We start from the raw sequence: 21,943 nt of genomic DNA, 5'->3' as shown, positions 1-21,943 counted from the left end.
ACTTTCTGAGGCCACTTAACTTGTGAGCATCCAGTGTGTGCAGGACTGTTAAGGCCAGAACTGGGAGCAGAAAGAGTGGCCCCAGCCACCAATCTGGGTGGAAAGTTGGAAACTAGGATGTTCATTACAGCATTGTTTATAACAGGAAAACTGGGAACATGGTGCCTGTCCTTGAGGGCATGTGCAGTAGACTGGCTGTAAACTCATGGTGCAGCTCTCTGGAGGCCGGGCACTGGAGGATGAACATCTAAATACTTGGAATGAATGTGTAGAAGTAAACAGGAGGCTAGAAAACAGTAAGTACTGTGCCTTCTGGCTTCTGTTTAAAATGAAAAAGGAAAACACAAACAGGAAGGAAAGACATGCATCAAGATACTAACTTTAGGGAAGGCCAGAGGTGAGGCTGATACTCGTTTCATTTATCTGTGTTTTAAAAAATTTCTAGCAACTCTGGGTTACTTTGATAAGGAGGCTCTCCCATCCTGGGGAAGGACTAAGATCTAGCAGCCCCCAAGAGTTTGGGGGTTGGAGTGGACACAGCAAGGCAGACAGGTGTAGGGCTTGTTGGTAACACCAGGGGGCAGCACCTGCTCACCTGCTTCCCCAGGGAACCAGGCCCTAGAAAGCTGTTTGTGCAGCCCCGACACTCAAAGGCTGTGGAGGCACAGTCCCTCAGCAGTCTGCCCAGTGAGCTAACTGCTCCCTCCAGGTCCAAGCATTAAACCTGCCTTGGGGCGCCTTTGTGGAGAGGCCCACTGTCTTTGGACAGATTGGTATGAACTCAGCCCTGGCCTTGCCAGTACTTCTGCAACTTTGCCTTTTCACTCTTTTCCCTTTAACTGTGAAAAGACAGGACTGTCACAGTTTGGGGATTTGTTCTTCTGCCTACGCCTTCCCGTTTCAGAAACCATCCCAGAGACAGTCTGTAGGTTGTTTATATCAAGTCCTTTTATTCTGATACCACAGAATTACCTTGTTACAATACAGGGGGAGGGACACTGAAGTACCACGAGTTCTCACAGAGCACAGGAGGACGGCACACGATTCACAAGGTCATGTGGAGGACTCGGGTCATTCATTGCACTTACAACTGTAAACTTGTTTGTTTGACTTTGTACAGCACTCTTCCCCCCTCAAATAAAGAAGGAGAGAAGGAAAGAAAGGGAGAGAGGAAAGAAGGGAGGCAGGGAAAGAGTGAGGGGGAAGCAAAAACAAGACATGGAAGCTAGCAGAGGAAAGGCATTGGGCGGCCACCACTCTCCAGGGCACTGCACTTAGAGAGAAGGAGCTGATTTGATCCCAGAGGCCAAATGAGGCAGACACACACACACATACACACTCACACACTTGTTCACATGCATACACACACAATATCTCATGACTTCCATGGCTCTCCAGTGCCACCCCAGTGCACATGGCAGCAGGGCTGCTGGTACCCAGGGAGACAGAAATGATACCTCTGAGGAGTTTCAGTTGGTCAGGCCTGTCCCTCTGACCCTGTCGAGTCCACAATGACAAGTATTTACAGAATGGGGGGAGGGGGCACGAGGGCAAGGGAGGGGCCAACAGGCCAGGACCTTGTTGTCATGGTAAAGAATCTGCTTGGAAAACTCCCCACAGGCTCCAGAAGACAGGCCATGGTTGCTGCCACTGCTGCCCAGTCATCATGGGCCCTGAGACCACCCTCTCTTCCCAAGGACTAAGTGGATGGTGGGGAAGCGGGGTGTCACTGTGAATGCATTAGGCCCTGAAGTAGACAGAGGCGGCAGTGCCCTTGTTCATGACACTGGGTCGGGGGAGGGTGTAGAGAAGGCCTGGATTGCATCCCAGAGAACCCCTTGCCCATGTGGCAATGTGCTTGGTGCTCCCCACTGCCCAAGGCATCGAATGCTGGTCCCTCAGCCTCTGGCCCCCAGAGCCACAGCTGTATCCACACAAGGGCCAGGACACCTGTGGCCCAGAGGCCTGCTCCAGCCACCTTCACAAGGGGTGATAGGCACAGATGTGTCCTGTGGATACACTGGGGGTTAGGGAGTGGCAGATGTCAGAAATTTCAAACTCAGAAAGCTTGGCCAGAAAGGAGATTTGCTGAAGAGTCAACATTGGAGAGCGTGAAACTAGCTTTGATGGAGGCTGACCTGCTGTCATCTCCCTGCCTGTTCCCTGCTCCTGGTCCCATCCCTTGGCCTTTTATCGGGAGGATTGCTGCATTAGTCCCTCATGTATCCAGCCACTAGGCACATCCCCACAAAGACCTGGCCCTGGGTGGTCAGAGGTGCCAGATGGTGGCCTCCTTCAGCCCTTGCACAGATGGCCTCATACAGCCCAGGCCTGATCTCTGGGATGAGGCAGGTGTCCCGTTGGATGGGTGAAGCCCAAATCCAGAAGGGCAGGGTCTTAGGCCCAACACAAGGGTTGACAGCCTCCTATCTCATCCACAGCTGCCAGAGGTGGGCCAGGATCCCTCTCTGAAGGGGTTTGTGGACCTTATAGGAAAGAATGAGAAATGTGGACCCCTGAGAAATGCATGGTGCAAACCAGAGCACTCTGGAGGAAGGCCAGGCCTGGAGGGGTCAGGCAGCTACCACCTGCCACACTCTTGGCTCAGTCTTAGAGAAGCTGATGAGCAGTGGGATACTTAGGCTTCAGAGATAGGGGCTGGCAGGGAGTTTAGGTCCTGGAGACAGATGCAGAGAGTGTCACAACAGAACCTTCTGTAAGTTTGTTATTGAGAAGCTTTCCAAGAAACTCAGCTTGAAGCCACTGTCTACGTGAATATGCACTCTGATCAAAGATGACACTGTCAGCTGTCCTCACCACAAATGCCAAAACTCCAGCTCTTCCTGAGCATTCTCTGGCCCCCTGGCCAGATCTCCTGGCTCACAGACCTTTGAGCCTCCCAGCCACAAAGGAGAAGTACAGTCAGGAGCTGGGCCCTACCCTTGGCCTCTGTCTCTCTGGCTATAGACGCAGCCCAGCTCTGCTCTTGAGCAGTGCCCTGCTGGGAAGGGGCGACCAGAGGTCTCTGGCTCAGGGCTGGGATAAGTGGGGGAGTGACTTACAGATGGAAATCCTACAGCAAACCTTCCGAATGTTCACACGCACACATCCTGTGCGGGCTCCCACCACGTGTCTCCTCAGAGACATCTTGGTCAGAGAAACCTGCAGAGGGTGTGGGGCCTTGTACTGCCGGGCCCACAGCCTGGCATGCTCAGGCAGCAATTCCGGCGGGTCCTCACTAGCTCGTGCAGAAGTTAGCTAGAAGCACTCCTGAAGGAGAGGTTCTGAGACAAAAAGAACTCCAAGCAAGAGGGTCGAGCATTGAAAATGGATGAAATCGTGCAAAGAAGCTGCGAGCTGTGCATGCTCCACTGCGGGACAGGCGGTGACTCGCCTGGCAGCAGCGAGTCCTGCCACAGGTCGAACATGCCACAGACTGAGAATTTCACACACACAGTGGGAGCAGGGGAGGGGGAAGGGAGCGAGGGGTTTGATATGAGCATATCTATCCAGTTTCTCAATTGCAGGTTTGCAATTAACTCCTTATACATAACACGGAATTTAATAAATATTAACAGTTGTCTTTGAGGGTTTATATTTCATTGCATAGAACGTTAGAGATGAGACTTGTGGCTGTGCCCAAGGTGAAGGGAGGCCCCTAAGGGAAGGGCCTCAGGGAGGAACACTGCCCAGTCCACCAGGTGGATGGACGGTGCCACACTCCCCAGCGCAGGGCCCTGGGCCCTTCCCTTGGCTGGCAGAAGCCCTGGCCCCTCTGCTCTGAGCATGTCCACTGGTGATGGCTTAAGAAGGACTGGAGTTGCACAGTAAACAGAGGCGGGCTGAGGGGCCTCCCTAGACCCTGCCCTGGGGTTGTGCTCTTGGTGGCCTGCTGCCCACTATTGCTTCTAAGTCAATATTCTCCCTGTGCTGAGCAGGGGCAGAGCAGAGAGGGAACCAAACCATCAGTCACAAGGTGGTGGTGGAGGGGAGAGGCAAGGAGGTGAGCCGAGAGAGCGAAGAGAGAAAGGGTGGGGGGAGAAATAAAAGAACAATGTTTATGAGGTATACACTTAAATCAAACTGAAATAATTAAGGCTGTTCTTGAAATCAAAAGAAATCCCCAGGTGTACGAACGAGGAGCCGGCTGGTCGAGACAATGGTGGTGCCGCTGGGATGCTCACGATGACTGGGGGTGATGGCTTTGAAGATGGTGGCGGGCATGCTAGCACGCGGCCACCCACGGGCTGGGAGAAGCCTCAGCCAGCGCCCACGCTGCTTTTCGGTGCTATGGCCTCTTATTTCAGCGATGAGACAGTGTTAGGTCCTAATGTTTGTAAAGTTCTCCCAATCCCACGCTAGCCACATGGAAGTCTGCTCCGGTGTCACCCAGGGGGCAGGGTGAAGGGGGCAGGGCCCTGTGGCCACAGAGGGATCTGGGCCAGCTGGAATGTGAAGGAAACGGAGCCCAGGGCCCCCAGCCCTCAGTCAAAGCCCCTCTCCAAGGCTGTGGAAAAACTTCTGGCATTGTGGAGGGAGGGCAGCGTCCGTCAAAAACAGGCTGCGCGCGCCCAAACTCTGTGTATAACGCATTGGTAGCCTGGCTGGCCAGGCCGCGGAAGGCGGCTGTGGGAAGAGCAGCAAGACTGCCGCGTGGCAGGGCCTGAAGAGAGGGTTCCTCCCTCCCAACGACGGCTACGCCTTGAAGGTGGTGCCCTGAGGAGAGCAGGGTCTCTGGAAAGACAATCACAGGTCCCCCTGGGCCAATGGTCCCACTTGACCAAGAGATGTTTCACCCCGGCAGCTGCTGTTAGAAAACATCCCGTCCTCAACTGAGGCCCGCCTGCCACGTCCCACCTGGTATGAGTCTTTGGGCCAAGGTTTGCCAGATTGTAGATGCTTGGAGGAGAAAAGGAGGGAGGGGGAAAGGAAACAGGAAAGACAGAAGAATTTTGTCAAGAACTGTGGACAGCTGCTTCCCGCCCACACTCCTTCCAGCTGTCTGCCACAAGCTGACGGCCTGGCTCCTCCTCACCCACGGGATCCCACCCCACTGAGGCTGGGGGAGAGGGGTGCTTGGGCAGGTTTGAGGTCATAAAGAGAAGATCAGGAAGAAAGAATCAGGTTGGACAGGAAGGGCCATTTCTTTAACACAAGTTGCTTTTTGTTTCTTAAGAGTGAGGGAGATGGGATTTTGTTTAAAACAACAAGCCTCTCCCAGCCCACTTCTGAAATTTCCACAAAAGACACCAGGAGATAGACACTCACAGAAGCACTGACCGCTTGGCCCAATCAGCCAAATGCCAGAACTTGAGGGTGATTCTTTTAATTACAAAGTTAGTGGTCTCAGTAGCCCACGCACATCGTGTGACAGGACACAGAACAAAAGGAACGACGCAAGTGGTTCCTTTCCCTCCCTGGTAACAGTGCTCTGGTAACAGTGCCCTACACCCAAGGTGGGTCCTGCCATAGACCTGGTCCATGGGCTGCCCCTCTTTCCCCTCCCTTCAGCACAACTTCTGATTTCATATCTGTTTCAGGGCAACTCAGAGGAAACATCCAGCTGGGTGGGAAAGTGTCAGGGAGCCCACTGTCGTGGGGTGAAGGCAGGAAGAACACTGAGGTGCTGCACTGTGGCTACTCTAATTAGAATAAATTCCGGGCTCTTTACTTTCGCCTACAAAGCCCACCCCAGCTGGCTCCTGCCCCCTCTGACGTCACCCGGACCATCTCTCCCCTCCACTGTGGATCTAGCTGTGCTGGCCTTTTGTCTGTCCCTGAGGCCTATCTGTCTCATCAGAGCCTCTGCGGGTGCTGTTCCCTCACTGGGCACATCCCACAGCAGCCTCTTCTCCTCCCTTGAGCCTTACCTATCACTGACCACTTTCTCTAGAGTGGCCCCCTCCGTGCCATAACCCTGCGTCCCTGGCTTCAGAACACTTATAACCTTCAGAAATTATCTTTTAATCTCATTTTTTAAAAACTTATTTATTCTCTGCCCCTCTTAACGGGCTGTCAACTTTAGAGGGCAAGGACTTGGTCTTGTTCCGTGCTGGATCCCCAGAACTCAGAACAGGGCCCAGCACCTACCTAGGGCCTGACAGACATTTATTGAATAAATGAATAAATGGATGGGAAACTGGACCTTTCCAGTTTCCCTGCTAGTCCTCCAGAGATAGGTGGCCCTTTTGGCACTACACCCAGCTCCCTCCCACAAGCAGGCCAGGCTGGGGAAAGGCCCTTGCTGGCCCCAGCGCTCCCTCGTGATTTGCTTGTTGAGTGCCTGGCCCTGCCAAACACACACCTGCTCACTATGAGAAGCACCCACACCTCCATACTCTTTAACAGTAGAATTCGCAAAGGCGCGGTAGGAAGAGGGTCCCAAGGCTATGGAATGGGAGGAGGTGGTCCCTGGCTGTGCGCAGAGCAGCACCAACAGCCAGCCTACCCTCCCTGCCATCCTGCATGATGTACCGCTTCCTCCTTCCCGCCCAGAGGCAAGGCCAGGTCCAGAGGAGGCTCTAGGCAGAGGCTTCAGATCCTGCTTTGGCCATTGCAGCCCAGAGAGAGCCAGGGCTCCCATCCTGAGGCCCTTCCACTCTCTCCCTGGGCTGACCTGGTCTGGAGCTGAGACTCCTGTCTGGATGACCTCCCTTTCCGCTCCATCCCTTTCCTGTCTGCCTCTCCACTCATTCTGCTTTTCCACCTTGCAGGTGTTGAACTCAGCCTGTGAAGCCAATTGTATCTTGACGTCACACCAAGGAGTGCTAAGCTCTGCAGGGTTTGAGGACTCCAGCCTCATCTGAATGTCTGGAGCAAAGGTCCCAGCACTAGGCCTCAAGGACAGGGCTTTGGAATCAGTGCCTAGTGTACAGACCCCAAGTTGTGGGGCACGGTTTGCTCTGCCGGGCCCCTTTCCCAAGGTTACTTACCTGAGTCACCTCAGCCAGCTCAGTTGTCTCTGCCTCCCAGGTAGCAGCTGGGCCCATCCTAGCTGGAGGAAGCCCACCAGGTCCCTCCTGGCTCACACTTACAGGAACTGGGTCAGTCTGGTCAGCTAGGCCTTGGCCCTTCACTCCCTCCTCTGCCTCACCCAACCCTAGTCCTGATACTCACTGTTATACGCAGAGTCCAGAGCTGCGCCCAGGCCTCTGACTCCAGAGATTTTTCCACAGCAACGATATCATCTCCCTTCATTTCTTCAAGAGCCTGTGGAGCATTTACAGAGAAGGGCTGGGAGGAGCTGTATCCCAGGGGGACCCACCTACAACCTAATGTCAACTCATAGCTTTAGGAACCCTGTTGGGGGCTAAGGGGTGGTAGAAAAGGACAAAGGGATGTTGGCCTTGGCTTCCCTTTGCTGGGGACCTCTACTGTGTTGGCCACATGTTGGGACCTCTGTGCACAGGGTCCCTCTTCCTCTTCCTCCTCCCACTCTCATAGGGGAAGGACACTGCAGCTCTGGCCACACCACCCACTACTGAAGACCACATTCCTCCCAGAAGACCCCGCAGGACTTAAGAGCCCTGACTCGAGCACCAGGAGAGGGTGGGTACAGGCAGCTCATACTCACCCTGCAGGGCACGGTCACCAGAAGGAGGAGAATTTTTTGCCAAAAGCAGACACAGCTGTGACAGAAAAAGGAGAGAGGTGTCAGGAAGTCGGGCTAGGCTCCCTCCTAGTCAAGACCGTTTGGCACAGTGAAGCCAAGCTCAGCCTAAGGGGCAGGGACTACCCAGAGAACCACTAGGCCGCAGCAGGTGGGCCCTCGGGCTGGCCTGTGCCTGGGTGACTGAGTCCGGAACCAGTCCCCAGACCCAACCTCGGCCAGAGTAGGGCCCTGGAGCAGCCGTCCACCCTGGACCTGGCTGTAGGCAGTGCGTACCTTCCGTCAGCTTGCCGGCCTGCTCTGCTGCCCCACCAGGGAGGATCTTGGAGAGCACACTCTCCCCGTCAGCACCTGGCTGGCCGGCAGGAGCCCCTGGGGTCCCTCCAGGCTTGGCTCCAGCCTTCATGCCTAGGGGTAAAGAAACCACCATCATAAGCTGTGCTTGGCCTGGCTCTTCAGCGTCTGAGTGGGAGAGCAGCTAAGAGGGAATCTTACCACGGGTACCCTGTGAGGTGGAGGGTGAGGAGGAGGATAGAGAAATAAAGAGAGGAAGGTAAGAGTGGGAAGAAAGGGGTGGGAGGAAGCAGCAAAAAGGAGACTGAGGAAGATAAAGAGGGAGAAAGGGAGGAATAGGCAGAGGAAGATGAGAAGGCAGAGGAGAGAAGGGAAGGGGAAGGAAGGAGACAGTAGGAATCCATGGTCCTGGCCCTGTGATCACCAGCACCTTCGAGGCTCCCTGCCCAGAGCTGCCTGGGCCCTAAGGCCCCAGTGCTGGTGATCCCATTGGCTCATTCTAACCCCAGGCTCGTTTCTGCTGGGGAGGCCTGCAGTGCACTGGGCACCTTCTCAGAGAGCAGTGAAGGCATGCAGTGCAGGGGAGCTCAGGGTGCCAGTCAGCACAGGGAGAGGGCAGCCCAGGTACTCTTGGTCATAGCCAAGGGCGTCCAAAGGCAGGCTCACCTGCAGGTCCTGGTCCTGGTGGTGGCTGGGCCTGAGGAAGTCTCCCCTGCTGGGGTGCTTTGGCAGTCCCTTTAGAGCCGTTCGCCTGCTCTGCCCGCGGCTGCAACACAGAACCCATAGCTGAACTACCACGCGTCAACTCTGCCCAGCCTGGAACCAAGGGGCTGTCCAAGCTGCAGTCCCAGCATCCACCCTGGGGAGGATCCACGTACTGGAGCCTTACTTACTGGTCCTGATGGCTGGGGGCCTGTGGCTGTCGAGGGCCCTGGCTGAGGCTTCCCTGCTAGCTGGCTGGCAGCGGGGGCCGGACCCCGAGCAGGTGGCTGGCCCTGCTCGAGCAGGCGGGCCTGCGAAGGGGCCTGCTGCAGAGGCTGTAGCCCGAGACCCTGCTGCTGCTGCTGCTGCTGCTGCTGTGTCTGCGGCTGGCGCAATGCTGTTGCTGAGGGTGTCTGCCTGGATGGAGGAGGCTGTGACTGCTGTGGACCTGGAGCTGCCTGCCGACCTTGCGGCTGCAGCTGGGGTTCTGGCTTTGGCTGCAGTGCAGCGGGCCCTGAGTGGGCCTGCCGGGAGCCCTTCTTGCTCTCAGAGGCATGATGGTACGCTGATGGAACACGGGATGGCTGTGAATATTCACCGGAGCTGGGGTACCCAGGCTGACCCTTCTTCTGCACGGTCGGGGCAGGGCTGGGCTGAGGGTGAGGCCGGGCCTCATGGCGACTCAGGTCTCGAACGTGTGGTTTGGCAGCACGCCGTCCCGGCTCCTCGCCAGTGTGGCGGCCTGAGTGCCGCCCGTGGTCACCATGGTGTCGGTGTTCCTTGGCTGAGGCATGGCGGGCTGGGCCACCCTCATCGTGTGGCCACAGGCCCTCCTCGGGGGGCTCATCGTAGTCGTGGTAGCCGTGCCTGGCAGGGCCTCGCTTCTGGGAGGAGGAGGAGACTGCGTGGCCCCCGTGGTGCCTGAACCGGTCAGAGCGGGCATCCCGGGGCTTATCAAACCAGTCTGTCTCCTCCTGGCCCAGGTGATACGCTTCAGGGACCAAAAACAGAACACCATCAACCCCCGGGCTGGCCACAGTGGGAGGCCCAGCTGAAGCCATGCAAGGAAAACAGAGGGTGGGCGCCACAGCCACAAGCGTAATGCCAGGCCCCAGCCCCCTCCCACAACCGGGCCAGGGCGCGGGTGCAGCAGGCAGGAAGGGCAGCCTGCAGCAGGGCCCACTGGGTGAGGCGCCAGGCCAGCCCCACTGAGACATCTCAGGGCTCAGGGCCCCACGGACCGGCAGGCCCCCCAGGTGCTGAGCATCTGCAGAAATCACCCCCAGCTGCCATTACCTTCGCTGTCGGAAACTACGCAGTGGGAATCATCCAGGATGTAGCCCTCCTCACACTTATGTGCGTGGGCCCGCGGTCCATCCTTGACATGCTCCTGGACGTCAGGCATGGAGTGGCTGGAGCAGAACTGTGGGCAGGTGTCCCCCGGGGGGAGGGTGCCCCCAGCAGGGTGAGGCCGCCCCAAAGGGCTGACGGGGCTCTCCTCTTCAGAGGCTTGGCTCCGCATGGGGGGCCGGGGCCGGCCATGGGCCATGCTCAGAGATGAGGGCTTGGGGCCCGCTTTTTGAAGTCGCTCCACAGCCTCCCGTTCCCGCTCGTATCCCTTGGCCCGGCCACTGACGTCATGGCTGGAGAGCTTCTCCCCGCTGTATGCAGATGCCACCCGGGACCGGCTGCTCCCACTGTACACACGGTCATCCTCTTCCACTGGGTCCCGGCTGGACACTCCATAGTACCTCTGCTGCTCATACACATTCTTCTTGAGCCCATAGGTGATTTCGTCCTGGAACTTCCTGCCCCGAGAGGCCAGGCTGCTGCTGACTGCAGAGGAGGGGTAGGAGGCCAGGTCTGACTCTACATCCTTGGCCTCTTCGATAGGTGAGAACTTGGAGATCTTTTGCTCCATGCCCTGCTTCCGGTGCTTGCTGCGCTTTGAGGAGACGGCAGCCGGGGCCAGGCTCTTGGAGGGATGCTTGGGCCCCACGGGGCCTGGGCTATACTTCTCTGCTCGAGCCCCGTGTCTGTAGTCACTGTCACTGTAATAGTGGGTGCTAGCTAGTCGGCCATTGCTCTCCACGCTCCTGTGATGGCCGCTCTTCCCACGGGGGTCGTAGGAGTCCTCCTCGGATTCTTCCTCCCCTCTGGTATAGCAGCAGGGCAGTGTGGGCCCCTCAAGGACACCTGGTTCTCCTGGCTCTTTCCCTTGACGCCCACTGCTGCTCGGCCCCAGGGGCTCCAGCTTCTGGCTGTCAGGGGCAGTGGAAGCACTGTCCTTGGTCAGTTCACTGATGTCGTCAATCATCACATAGTTCCGAGGGACATTCTGCTCCAGGCTGGTGTAGTGTGAGTCAGAGGGGTAGGTGGGGGCTGGGCTCAGGCTCACACCACTACGGTCACTGGCCCGCGGCAGCTCAGGGGCCTTTCCTTGTTCATAGCTGCTGCTTACTGCTGGGCCACTATAGCTTGTTTCAGACGAGGCTGCAGACATGGTCACGACAGGGCTGGCGATCACCTCATAGTTGGTGGGCACCTTCTGCTCCAAGTCGGCTAGTGATGTCTGGCGTGGCTTCTGGTGGGGGGTACGGCTGTCAGTCGGGACTGGGTAAAGGGTACTCTGTGTGGTTGGCATGGGTGTTTGGGCTGTATAATGGCCTGTGGGACGGAAAGCCTGCTGGCTTGGCAGGCCAGGCTCAGCAGGGTAACTGGTGCCGGGAGGAAAGGCAGGTGCTGGGTACGTGCTGGGGCCAGGGTAGGTGGGTGCCTGGTGGGCTGGGAATCCATTCTGTGTCGGCCCACTGCTGCCTGCAGCGTACTGTGGCGCCGGAGGTGGGAACCGGGGTTGCTGGAAAGCAGTGGGGCTGGAGGGAGTGGCAGGAGCAGCAGCAGTGACAGGGAAGTCTGCATACTGGCCAGCCGGAGTGGCACAGCCCTGGAGCCGCAGCTGGTTGAGCTCACTGTCTGACAGGTAGTCGCGATGCTCACTGAGACCACGCAAGGGCGGGTAGTCACGGCCACCCCGGTCTCTGGCCAAAGACTCTTTGCGCTGGGTGATGCCCAGCTCCAGGTACTTGAGCTTGGCGTCGATCTCCTTCTCCTCCTCATCCAGCTCTGCCTGCTTCTTGCGCAGCTTGGTGGACTCGTGCTCCACCAGCCGCAGGTCCCGGTCCAGCTCCCGGAGCAGGCTGGCCTTGGTGGCAGGGACAGCGGTGGGCCCCACCAGCCCACGCTGCAGCAGGCTGGCCGCATACAGTTGTGGGGGAGCCTGGCCAGCCAGGGGCAGGTGAGCCTCCTCTGGAGGGGGGCTAGGCAGTGTCCGCTTCACCTTGCGGACCAGGCCGTTGGGTGGCAGCGCCGACACCTGAGACAGAGGGAAGGGCGGGCAGCACTGAGACCCAAGGTGTGGGTGGCTTGGCAGGGCACAAGGTAGAAGAGCCCTGGCCTGGGCTGGGGTAGGGGCTGGGCTCCATGCTGTCAGTGCCCCGATTCACCAGGAAGCCTTGAGGCCTGCCCTGCCCACCCACTGGCCTTGGAGGGAGGGCCTGTGATCATCTTACAGGCCTTCTCCTTCCCAGACCTCGGGGCAGTGGGACGGGAGGAAGCAGCAGATGCCCCTCTGTGCTGATGTCTAATACTGGCCTGGCACACAGCACATCTCCAACAGGCTTGCCACCCTCCACCTCCCACTGAGGGTACTGAGGTGAGGAGAGTACAGGTCTGGCTCTGGGTTTGGGTCCTAGCAGCTGGCAGGAGCCAAGGGCAGTGGAGGCCCATGGACAGGAGTGGAGTGGGTCCTGGGCCCACCAGGTTCCCTAGAGGATCATGACAGGGGGCGCATGCTGCCTGGATGTCAGGTGCTGCAGGCTCCGAGTCTTTTCTGCCTCCTGCCCTTCTCCTCTCTAAAGTGAAATGCAATTCAGCCACCTGTCCGCTCTCCTCCTCCTGTGGCCCTGTACCACCCTCTGTCAAACTGTGCCCTCAGTCTGGCCCCAGCTCCCTCCACATCCCTGTCAGCCCACCGCTCTCTGAGGCTGCCAGACTCCTCTAAGGCCTCTCCAGCCCTATCTCTGGCTACCTGGCTTCCCAGTCAGGGCTTCCTAACATGTTCTCCATGGGGTCCTCCTCACCTGCCCGAGGCTCCACATTGCCTCAAGGTCCACATTGCCAGAAGCTTTGTCCTGGGTCCTACCATTGTCTCTAGCTCCCAGGCCTCTGGGTTTTATGGGCCACCCAAATCCCCTAAACACACTGGGGACTGACATCAGGCTTCTTACCTTTTACCTTGCCAAGAAACTACATAAAAGCCTCCCACCTACTTTCACCATATGTCATAAAGGAAATGATAATGTGTCCCCAAACCTCAGGACGAAGGGTGGCCTTTGATGGAATGGAATAAATTTCCCTCCTTGAACTCCTCACTCTGTTGTCTGTCTTTTGTCATTTGGTCTCACACCATGAGTGCCCATCATGGCGTGGCCCCCCCACGGCCAGCCCATAGGACCTCTGTGCCGACCCTAGCACGGAGCCAAGACCACCTGCCTCTCTGACGTGCCTTCCCTGCCAGCCCAGACTCCTGATCCCACCCCCACCCCTCTGGCCTGCATACCCCAGGGCTCTCCACAACCCAGACTCACCTCCACAACCCCACCCCGACGCCTCACCTCTCTCCTCTCTGCATCACACTCAGAAAACGGGTAAATATACCTCCCAGTGCCTCTGGCTCCTAGGCGGTCTCTCCAGGGCCACTGTGCAGTCACTTCCTTCAGTCCATCTGCCCATATTCTGCCTAGGAAACTTTCTAAGATACCCATCTTGTCCTGTCTCACCTGCCTGAAACACCCAGGAGCTCCAAGGGCCTTTGAGAAAATCCCAACCCCCTCTTGGCCTGGCACTCAAAGTCCTTGGTGTCAGTCCCTTGCAACCTCCATCTTCCTAACATGCCGGCCACCTCTCACAGTCCTGGGACATCATTGGCAACTAAAGCCACAGATGAGGGTAAGTTTAGACTCCAGGAGCCCCTATCTAGGGCAGCAGACAGGTGTGTAAACAGATTTGCTGAGGGCCAGATAGGGGCATGGGACAAGATGAGGCAGAGAGCACGCTGCAGTCCACTGGAATGGGCCTTGAATGGTAGTCCAAAGGGCTTTGGCTTCCTGTGGGGCAAGGGAGCCAGACCGGGGCTGGGGAGTGTGGAGCAGCCCAGCCAGGTCAGTGCTATGGTTTTCTCAGGAAACATCCAAAGAAGAGATTTGGAGTAGGAGGGGCCCAGGCTGGAGGGGAGAGCTGAGGAGGCCTGATGGGGGAGGTGGCAGGGACTGAACTAGATACGGGCTGTGAAGAGGCAGTGCTAGGGTGAGGCTGAAGTTTCTAGCAGGGTCTAGATGGCTGTGGTGGCCCAAGTGTGTGTGTTTTGCCCAGGATGTCCTTGCTGGGCTGCGGGCTCCACCGGATGTGCATCGAGATGTGCATCCGTTCCTCGACTCCTAGCTCTGGGCCTCTGGAGCTGGAGGTGACTCCACCCCCACCCCAGGAGACGCCCCTCCCTGTGGGGCCCCCCAGGCTAGGCAGAGACCCCTGTCCCACCCTGGACCAGCCCCTGTGCCCATACCTGGCTACCCAGTCCCCCCTGGTGCTGGTAGAGGGAGAACCTCTCTTTGGCAGACTCCTCGGCGGTGGGGCTGAGGGGCTTAGGGTCAGACAGGGACCGCTGCAGGGTCTTCATGGGGCGCGGCAGCGTCTGCTGGCGGAGAGCGCTGTCAGCCGTGAAGTGCTTCTGGGGACTCACGTGAGCCTTGTTCAGCCTCTCACTGGAAGCAAAGGAGGTGTCCAGGAGCCGGTGTGGGGACAGGGGTGAGACTGGTGAGTAGAGGACCTGGGGGGACTTGGGAGGCTGGCGGCTCACAAGCTGTGAGAGAGACTCCGGGGGCAGGTGGGCCTGGTATCCAATCTCCAAGGGATCCGGCTTCTTTTTTTCGAATCTGCCCAGGGGCCCTGGGGTGACGATCTGGATGCCAGGCAGGTAGGGGCTGATGGCAGTTGGCCCTACAAGCTGCGGCCCGGCCACACCCTGGGCCTGCCCATCCGGCTCCGTCTGGCAGGCCAGGCTCTCCCCACGCCCAGTCTTCTCTGGCGCCGATATGTACCTGACGATCTCCACCTTGGGGTCGGTGGCAGCTGTGATGTGGATGGCTGGAGAGACTCTGGGCAGCTGGTCAGGCTCTGTCTGCACGGAGCAGTCGCTGATGGTCTGGATGCCCACGCTGCTCATGGCCCTCATGGCGGGGGCGGCAGTGGATGATGAGGCAGTAGCATCGTGCTTGCCGTCGGAGCCAGAGTCTGAGTGGCGAGAAAGACGGGACCTGCGGCGGCGCACTGGCTGCTCCCACTCGGCACTGTCCTCGTCGTCCGTCTGCACGCTGCAGTCAGCACTCCGCCGTGCCCGGCGCCGCCGGGTCAGGAGATAGCGGCCCTCTCCATCCTCATCGTCCGTCTGCACGCTGCTGTCTGCAATCCTCCTGACCACACAGGGCTCAGGCCCTGACTCTGGCTCGCACACGTCCCGCAGGCGTGGCATGGAGTGCCGTTTCTTGATGCCACTGCGGCCTGCCTCCCACTGCTCCTCAGTCTGCAGTGACATGTCCGAGGCGGAGCTGGGCAGACCCCGGTGCAGCACGGGCTCACGAGGCTGCCCAGGCCCCTCAGGCCCAGGCACGGCAATGAAGGCTGTGTGGGTCAGGGGTGGCCAGTACTGGCCATTCTGAGCCAGCTCTGTGGCAGCTGGGGGAGGCCCTCGACCAGGTGCCTCACAGGCCACAGGGAAGGGAGCCTTCTGCCGCTGCTTCTGTTCCTCCAGTTGCTGCTGCAGCTGCTGCTGCAGCTGCTGGATCTGCTCCAGCTGCAGACGCTGCTGTGCTAGCTGCTCCCGCTGCAGTGCGAACTGAGCCTGCCGTTCCTCCTGCTGCTGCTGCAGCACATGGTGCTTGATGGTCTGCAGCTCCTGCAACTCCCGCTGCACCAGCAGCTGCTCTTCCTCGCGGTGCCTCTGCAGCTCCACACGCTCCCGCTCCAGCTCCTCCTGCAGCCGCAGCTGCCGCAGCTTTTCTAACTCCACCCGCTCTCGCTCCAGCTGTAGCAGCTGCTCCTGCTGCTTCCGCTGCCTCTCCTCCTGTGATGCTTCCTCCTTCTCGAGCCCTGGCCGGCTGAGGGCCCCACTGCTGCCCCCAGGAGCAGCATCTACCGGCGGCTTCTGGCCAGCCGCTGGGGCTGGGGCTGGGGCTGCTACAGCCTCCTTGACAGCAGCAGGGGTGGCTGTGGAAAGAGGCTCTTCCCGAGCAGCCCCTGCTGGCAGCTCTGGCCTTGGTGGGCCCCCAGCCCCTGGGGCCTTGGCAGCAGCAGGCTTCCCCAGGTAGACAGGACCCTCAGCAGGTGGAACGCTGGAAGCAGTGGGGAATCTACTTGGTACAGGATATCGGTACAGCCCTGTGGGCCCAAGAGGTACCCGGGGGGCAATCATGGGCATGCGTGTCAGGCTGGCGAGTGGCACGGCTGTGACTCCTCCGGATGCATAAGGCCTGTACATGCCACCACGCACCATGGGCCGCAGTACTGAGGCAGGCTGGGTGGTGATGGGCAGTGTTGCAGCAATTGGAGTGTTGATAGTCGAGTAGATCATGCCGTCGGCTGCACGCACAGTGGCTGTGGATGGCAGCAGCTGTCTGATTGCTGTTCCCTGGGCTGCTGTAGGCCTGTACTGGGCCAGGTTCCCAGGACTCGGGTGGCCCTCCGGGAAGGTGGGGTTCCCAAGGAGGCCAGGTCTGAGGGGAGCCAGACCTTGTGGGGCACTGAGCCCCGGCTGGGGCTGATACTGCATGAGGTCGGGGCCACCACCACCGCTGCCACGCCGCCCTCCGTACTGGTCCATGGAGTTGAGGGCAGCACACATACGGCTGATCTCACGGGCCGTGGTGGCGCTGTACTGGGCCAGGCTGGCCTCCTGGAATCCAGCTGCATCTCCCCGTGGGCCATACCTGTGGTCTGAGTAGATGTTTGACACTGAGCTGTAGCGCCGCATGGGAAGCGGGTGAGTCAAAAGGTCTGTGGGATGACGTAGGTCTGTGAATGAACCATACTGCAAGCCCTGCCCAAGGTAGCGTCCATCTGCAAAGCCCAGGCTGTAGGAGTGCTTCAGTGAGCTGAGGTCCATGGCCGAGTCTCGTCCAGGGCCCTGGAAGAGGTGACCAATCCTGTGGGTGTGGTAGTTGAGACCAGCCTCAGCCAAATTGGTGTCGGACATAGAGGAGTACAGCCTGCCAGGGAGGCCCTGTGGGTAGGGCCTCTGCTCCTCATGGGGCCCAGGCCCCCCGACCACCTGTGTCCGGTAGGTGGGGGCCTCGGGAGGCTCAGTGTCCCGGGGACTGTAGAAGGGGCCGCTGCTTTGGCTGGGTGGGGCAACATCTGCCACACTCTTCTCAGGTGCACTGGGGGTAGGGTGAAAGGTACCTGTACAGCTACTGCCAAAGGGGAACTTGTAGACCATATCACAGCACGCCAGCTGGCTCTCGGGCCTCATCCCAGTGAGGTCCAGGGCACCTGCCGGCTCCTCTGGGAGCAGTGTGGTCACAGTGCCTGCTGTGCCTTCTCCCATCTGCACCACCACTGTATGTGGCTTCCTGGCACCTGGCAAGGCGTGTGACCGCAGCTCTGCGGGGGTGGCCCGATGGGGTTCGGAACCAGGCTCTGGCACTGGGCCTGACTTGAGGCCAACACTCTGGGCAGTGCCCACCTGAGTGATCAAAACATCCCTTCTGGCCAGAGGTGCCACCTGGTTGGGCAGGTTATACCTGGCAAACTTGGCCTCCCTGGGTCTTCCTCGGGGCCCGCCACGGTAAGGGGCTGTCTGGACTGCCTGTTCTACCTGCTTGACCTGGGCCAGGCACACGGGGCTACCTGCACCCTGGCCAAAGTCCAGTCGGCTCTGGAAGGGGTCTCCATAGACCACAGGCTGCTTCTGCTGAGCCATGAGCACAGATGAGGCCATGGTGATGCTCACGGTGGTGGCGGTGCTGAGGAAGGCATGGGTCTGCTCCTGGGCATTGAGGTTGATAACCAAAGGCTGTACAGCGGTCGACTGCCGTCCTGGGATTGGATCCAGAGCAAGGCCGTACTTCCTCGCTTCCACAGCAAGAGAGGTCAGGTCCATGCCCTGGTCAGTGAGGATGATGGGCGTGGGCTTGACGGCTGTGCGAAGGTCTACCACGGCACTGCCAGGGGGCCTGGGGCCGGGCTCAACCCTTGACGTTCCAGGGACAGAGGAGATCCGGCACAGGGAGATGTTCTCAGCAGGGAGGGCGCCCCAGCTGTATAGTGCCAGGGGCCCATCTGCACCAGCACTGGCTGCCCGCGGGAAGCCAGGTGGCCCAGGTGGCTCTGGGGGCAGCTGAGGTGTTGTCTGGCTGTAGCTGTGGCTGGTGGGCTGGGTTTCAATGGGTGAGCACACTGGGGAGGTGGAGGCACTGGCATGGACCATCTTGGTCTGGCTGGAGGCATCTGACCCCAGTGTGATGACCATAAAGGGGGCATCCTGAGGGGACTGCTGCCGTACCAGGCGAGGCGTGCTGGGTCGGTGTGGCGTCTGTGTGCCCTGAGCCACCGTGGGTGTCGGGGTGGGGGCACCAGGGCTCCGTGGCATGTCCAAGGCAGGGGTCAGGCTTGGCGTCTGTGTAGAGAACTCTGCTGTGGCCCTTGGGCCCAGCTTGCCAGGGGAGAATGTGGGACTCTCTGAGGGAGAAGATGGAGAGAGAGGGGGGCTGGAGCCTGCAAAGTAGGAATATCCCCGGGAGGTCTGTGGGGTGCCACTCTCTCCATCACTCACACTCAGGGGCTTCTCTCTGGCAGCCCGTCCACTGACAGCAGGGCCACGGGGGGCCTGGGGTAGCTCCTCAGTTTGAGACCCATAGTTTGCAGTGGTTGGGCTCTGTCCATAGCTGTGGCCAGTGGAAGAGAGCAAAGGGCTGCGCTCAGAGCCTGCCAGGGAAGTCGGAGTCATGTACCCTCGTGGCAGGCCAGCTGGACAAGGAGCCGCAGCTGTGGAGGCTGGTGTCCCAGGGCCCTGGGCAAAGGTTATGCCTACTTCCTTGGAGGCAGAGCTGGGGGAGGCAGGAGAGCTGTGTAGCTTGAGGGGGTCCTGAGGCTCCTTTGCAAAATGCTGAGTAACACGGACATCGGGAATGACTCGGCCCCCACTGCTGTCAGAGGAGGTGGAGGTGGAGAAGGACACAGGGGCGGCGAGCTGGGTGGGACTGGTACCAGGGGTAAGTGGGCCGCCATTTTGTTTCATTGGGTCCATGTACGCACTCTCGGCATTCAGAAACTGCTTCTCCTTCTTGTCCTCAGCAAAGGCCAGGTCCCGTGAGGAGGCCTGATGCATGCGGGCAATGCTTTGTGACGTCTGAAGGATCTCCTGGTACACGGCTGCTCCCAGGCTGGCTGGCGTGCCCTCCGAGGCCGGCTGAGCAGCCCCACCATAGTCATGGTCTGGGGTGTCCTGGTATTCAAAGGAACCCTGGCCCCGGGGGCCTACGGGCTGAGAGGGGCCACCATGGGGCTCACGGCCCCCTGCTGCCTGGCCTTGTTGCCGCTGGAGCAGCTCGGCCTTCCGCATCATCTCCTCATAGGCCTCCTCAGCGCTCTTGAGGGGCCGGCCGGAACTGGGAGTGGTGGTGCTGCCCAAGGGTGTCTCGGTTGGAGAGTAGAGGGACATGAAGGTGGGCAGGTTGTACTCACTGCCTGACTTGTAGAGCCGAGGGGGGCCCCCATCCAGGGCTTCAGCCTCCGAGTCAAGGGAGGGTGAGGGCGAGTATTCGGAGCAGGAAGAACGATGTAGCTCCTCCATCTCGGCCGCCTGCCTCAGCTCCTCTGTGGGGGAGGCATCCTCAATGGGTGACAGGTTGCTGGGGGGGGTCTTGGAGCGCTCACGCCGCCGCTGGGCCCGCAGCTCCTCCTTGTCACGCCGGGTCTTGCGGGCCGTGCTGCGGATGCGCTGCTGCTCCACCTCCCGCATCTTCTCCTGCTCGCGCAGCAGCTCCTCCTCTTCCCGCAGCTCCTCCTCCTCTGAGGAGTCCTCGATGGTGGGCAGCAGGGGCCCATGCGAGCGGTGCCGGGCCTTGCGCTGCTGCTTGGCTTCTTCCAGCCGCTGCCGGCGGCTGGGGCTGCTGTCACTGTCCTCCTCCAGCGAGGACAGGGAGGTGGGCGAGGTGCCCGAGGTGTAGCTGGGTGTGGAGGCTGGCAGTGTGGAGGAGTGCTCCCCGCGGGAGCGGTCCTCAGGCGAGCCCGTCAGGCTCTCCATCTCAAGCTCGGGCTCCCGGTCCAGGCTGGAGTCAGGGCCTTGTCCCAGGTCCAGCTCATGGCCGTAGCTGCCCGTGCTATTGAGCTCGATGGTCTTGAAGCGGCGGAGCCCGCCCTGCAGAGCCCCAGTGCCTTCTGCAGCCTCTGCTGGGCCTCCCTCGGAAAGCAGCTCCTCATAGCCCGTGGTGGCGTTGTGGGGCAGGCGCCTCTTGGGCAGCGCTCCCTGCTCTTGGCTGGGCTCGGGCCTGGGCCGGGGGCTGCCCTTCTGGGAGCCATGTTTGACGGGGCCGTGCCTGTGGGGGGCAGCGTCATCCTCCTCCAGGTTGTCTTCTTCGGCACTCATCTCCAGGATCTGCCGCCTCATGAACTCCTCATCAGTCAGTTCTGCTGCCCGGGATGGGGGCTGGGGCGGAAGAGGAGACAGGCCACCCTCACTGCTGTCCTCCACGTAGTCGTGCCTCAGCTGGCTGCCGAAGTCATCTGAGGACTCAGCTGTGTCCTGCTGCTCCCTCCGGCGCCCCCACTCCAGAGAGTCTTCTTCCTCCAGGATATCCTCCAGCTCCTCATCCGAATTGAAGGCCTCGGGCATGATGGACAAGGAGTGGGGCCGCCGCTTCTGCTCCTCACCACTGCCATAGCGGGGCTTGCTCCGCTCACCACTGGGGGCCGGGCCCTGGGCCTCCAGCAAAGGCCTCATGCTGCTCCCCACCTTGTGGAGCTCAGAGGGGCTGGGCGGGCATGGCCCTGTCGCCCCTGCACTGTCCAGCTGTTCCACCTCCTGCTGCACAATGCCTGTGATCTCACTCTGGGAGCTGGAGACACCATCGGAGGAATAGCCTGTGTCGCTGAGGCTCTGCGGGCTCCGAGACAGGTCCTGAGAGTAAGGCTTGCCCACCGGCTCCTGCAGCAGGGTGAGAAGCAGACACTGACTCCCCATGGCAGACGGCTCGTGGGGGGAGTCCAGCCCTCTCCATCAACCCAGGGCCCTGGGGAAGGGTAACTCCACCTCCCGGGGGATCAGGGCCCACCACCCACTCCACTGCTCTGGTCTTGAATAACCTGCAGGTTCCATGTCAAACCCCAAGCAGCCCTAGGTTCTCAAAGAGAAATTTTACTAAATCTACTGGTAGCAGAACCCAGCAAAGTATCCGATAAGGTGTCAGACATAGGATCGGCCTAGAACTCACAGGCTCTAGGCCCTCTAGGGCCTCATCTAGGCGTCCCTGCTGTCCTCTGTGGCCCCAAAAGGCCTGTCCCAGGTCTACATCCCAGTCCAGCAGGGAGTTAAGCCATTCTCTAGATTGCCCTGCCTGAAAGCTAGGATCCCTGGGAAGTAAATGAGACTGACCTCCGCCTCCCCGCCCTTGGGGGCTTCTGGAACCCCCGCCTTGACGACGGGGGTGGCAGGTTCAGTCCTCCGCACCCCAGCCTTTGCTTTAGGAATCCCAGGGGGCAGGGTAGTCTCTGGAGGTGGCTTCAGCACCGGCTCAGCTTTAGCTGGGACTCCTGTCTTCTTTTCCTGGGCACTGCTCGGGGTCCTGATGGGTTCAGAAGCCCTGAGGGGCTTGGCTTGGGGACTAGCCTTGGTAGGAAGGGGACTGGCCTTGGTGGGCAGGGGACTGGCCTTGGCAGGCGGGGGGCCTGATGGCTGGCCCAGCCCCGGTGGCCCTTTCTGCTTCGGAGGGGCTGTTCCAGCTGCACGGTGAGGGGCCCCTACAGGGGGCTGCTGTGAGGTGGGCAGGGTCAGTGGGGTCGGCTCTCCCAGGCTGCCCTCCAGCAGCCGCTTAGTTTGGCAGTTCAGACAGAGCCACTCGGTTTTCTGTACGGAAACGAGAGAGGAGGGGTTTGATGAAAATCACAAAGACACTTAAGTACTCAAAGATTATTCCTGTGACTATTTCTGTAAACTTAAGGAGGAGAAAATCTCCCAAAGCACGACACTAAAGGCACGAGGAGAAAAAGACTGATAGGTTTGTTGCCCCC

General features: G+C 59.7%; 1 protein-coding gene across 1 annotated transcript in view; it reads right to left on the bottom strand.

The window, feature by feature from the left end:
- Positions 1-6,868: 6,868 nt before the first annotated feature.
- BSN (bassoon presynaptic cytomatrix protein) overlaps positions 6,869-21,943 on the bottom strand; it is a 70,482-nt gene continuing 55,407 nt past the window's right edge. The window contains exons 4-11 of the mRNA XM_029243394.1: positions 21,309-21,779; positions 14,226-20,861; positions 9,902-11,978; positions 8,797-9,596; positions 8,570-8,669; positions 7,886-8,017; positions 7,574-7,628; positions 6,869-7,209 (exon numbers count right to left, since the gene is read on the bottom strand). Of these exons, the coding sequence (XP_029099227.1) occupies positions 7,588-7,628; positions 7,886-8,017; positions 8,570-8,669; positions 8,797-9,596; positions 9,902-11,978; positions 14,226-20,861; positions 21,309-21,779 (10,257 nt within the window). The 3' untranslated portion in view covers positions 6,869-7,209; positions 7,574-7,587. The remainder of the gene's footprint in view (positions 7,210-7,573; positions 7,629-7,885; positions 8,018-8,569; positions 8,670-8,796; positions 9,597-9,901; positions 11,979-14,225; positions 20,862-21,308; positions 21,780-21,943) is intronic.

Source organism: Monodon monoceros, unplaced genomic scaffold (genome assembly GCF_005190385.1).
Source record: "Monodon monoceros isolate NGI ecotype Baffin Bay Population unplaced genomic scaffold, NGI_Narwhal_1 Super_Scaffold_3, whole genome shotgun sequence".
Lineage (NCBI taxonomy): Eukaryota > Metazoa > Chordata > Mammalia > Artiodactyla > Monodontidae > Monodon > Monodon monoceros.
Note: the sequence above shows the minus strand (reverse complement) of the source record. Positions and strands in the feature narration are given on the sequence as shown.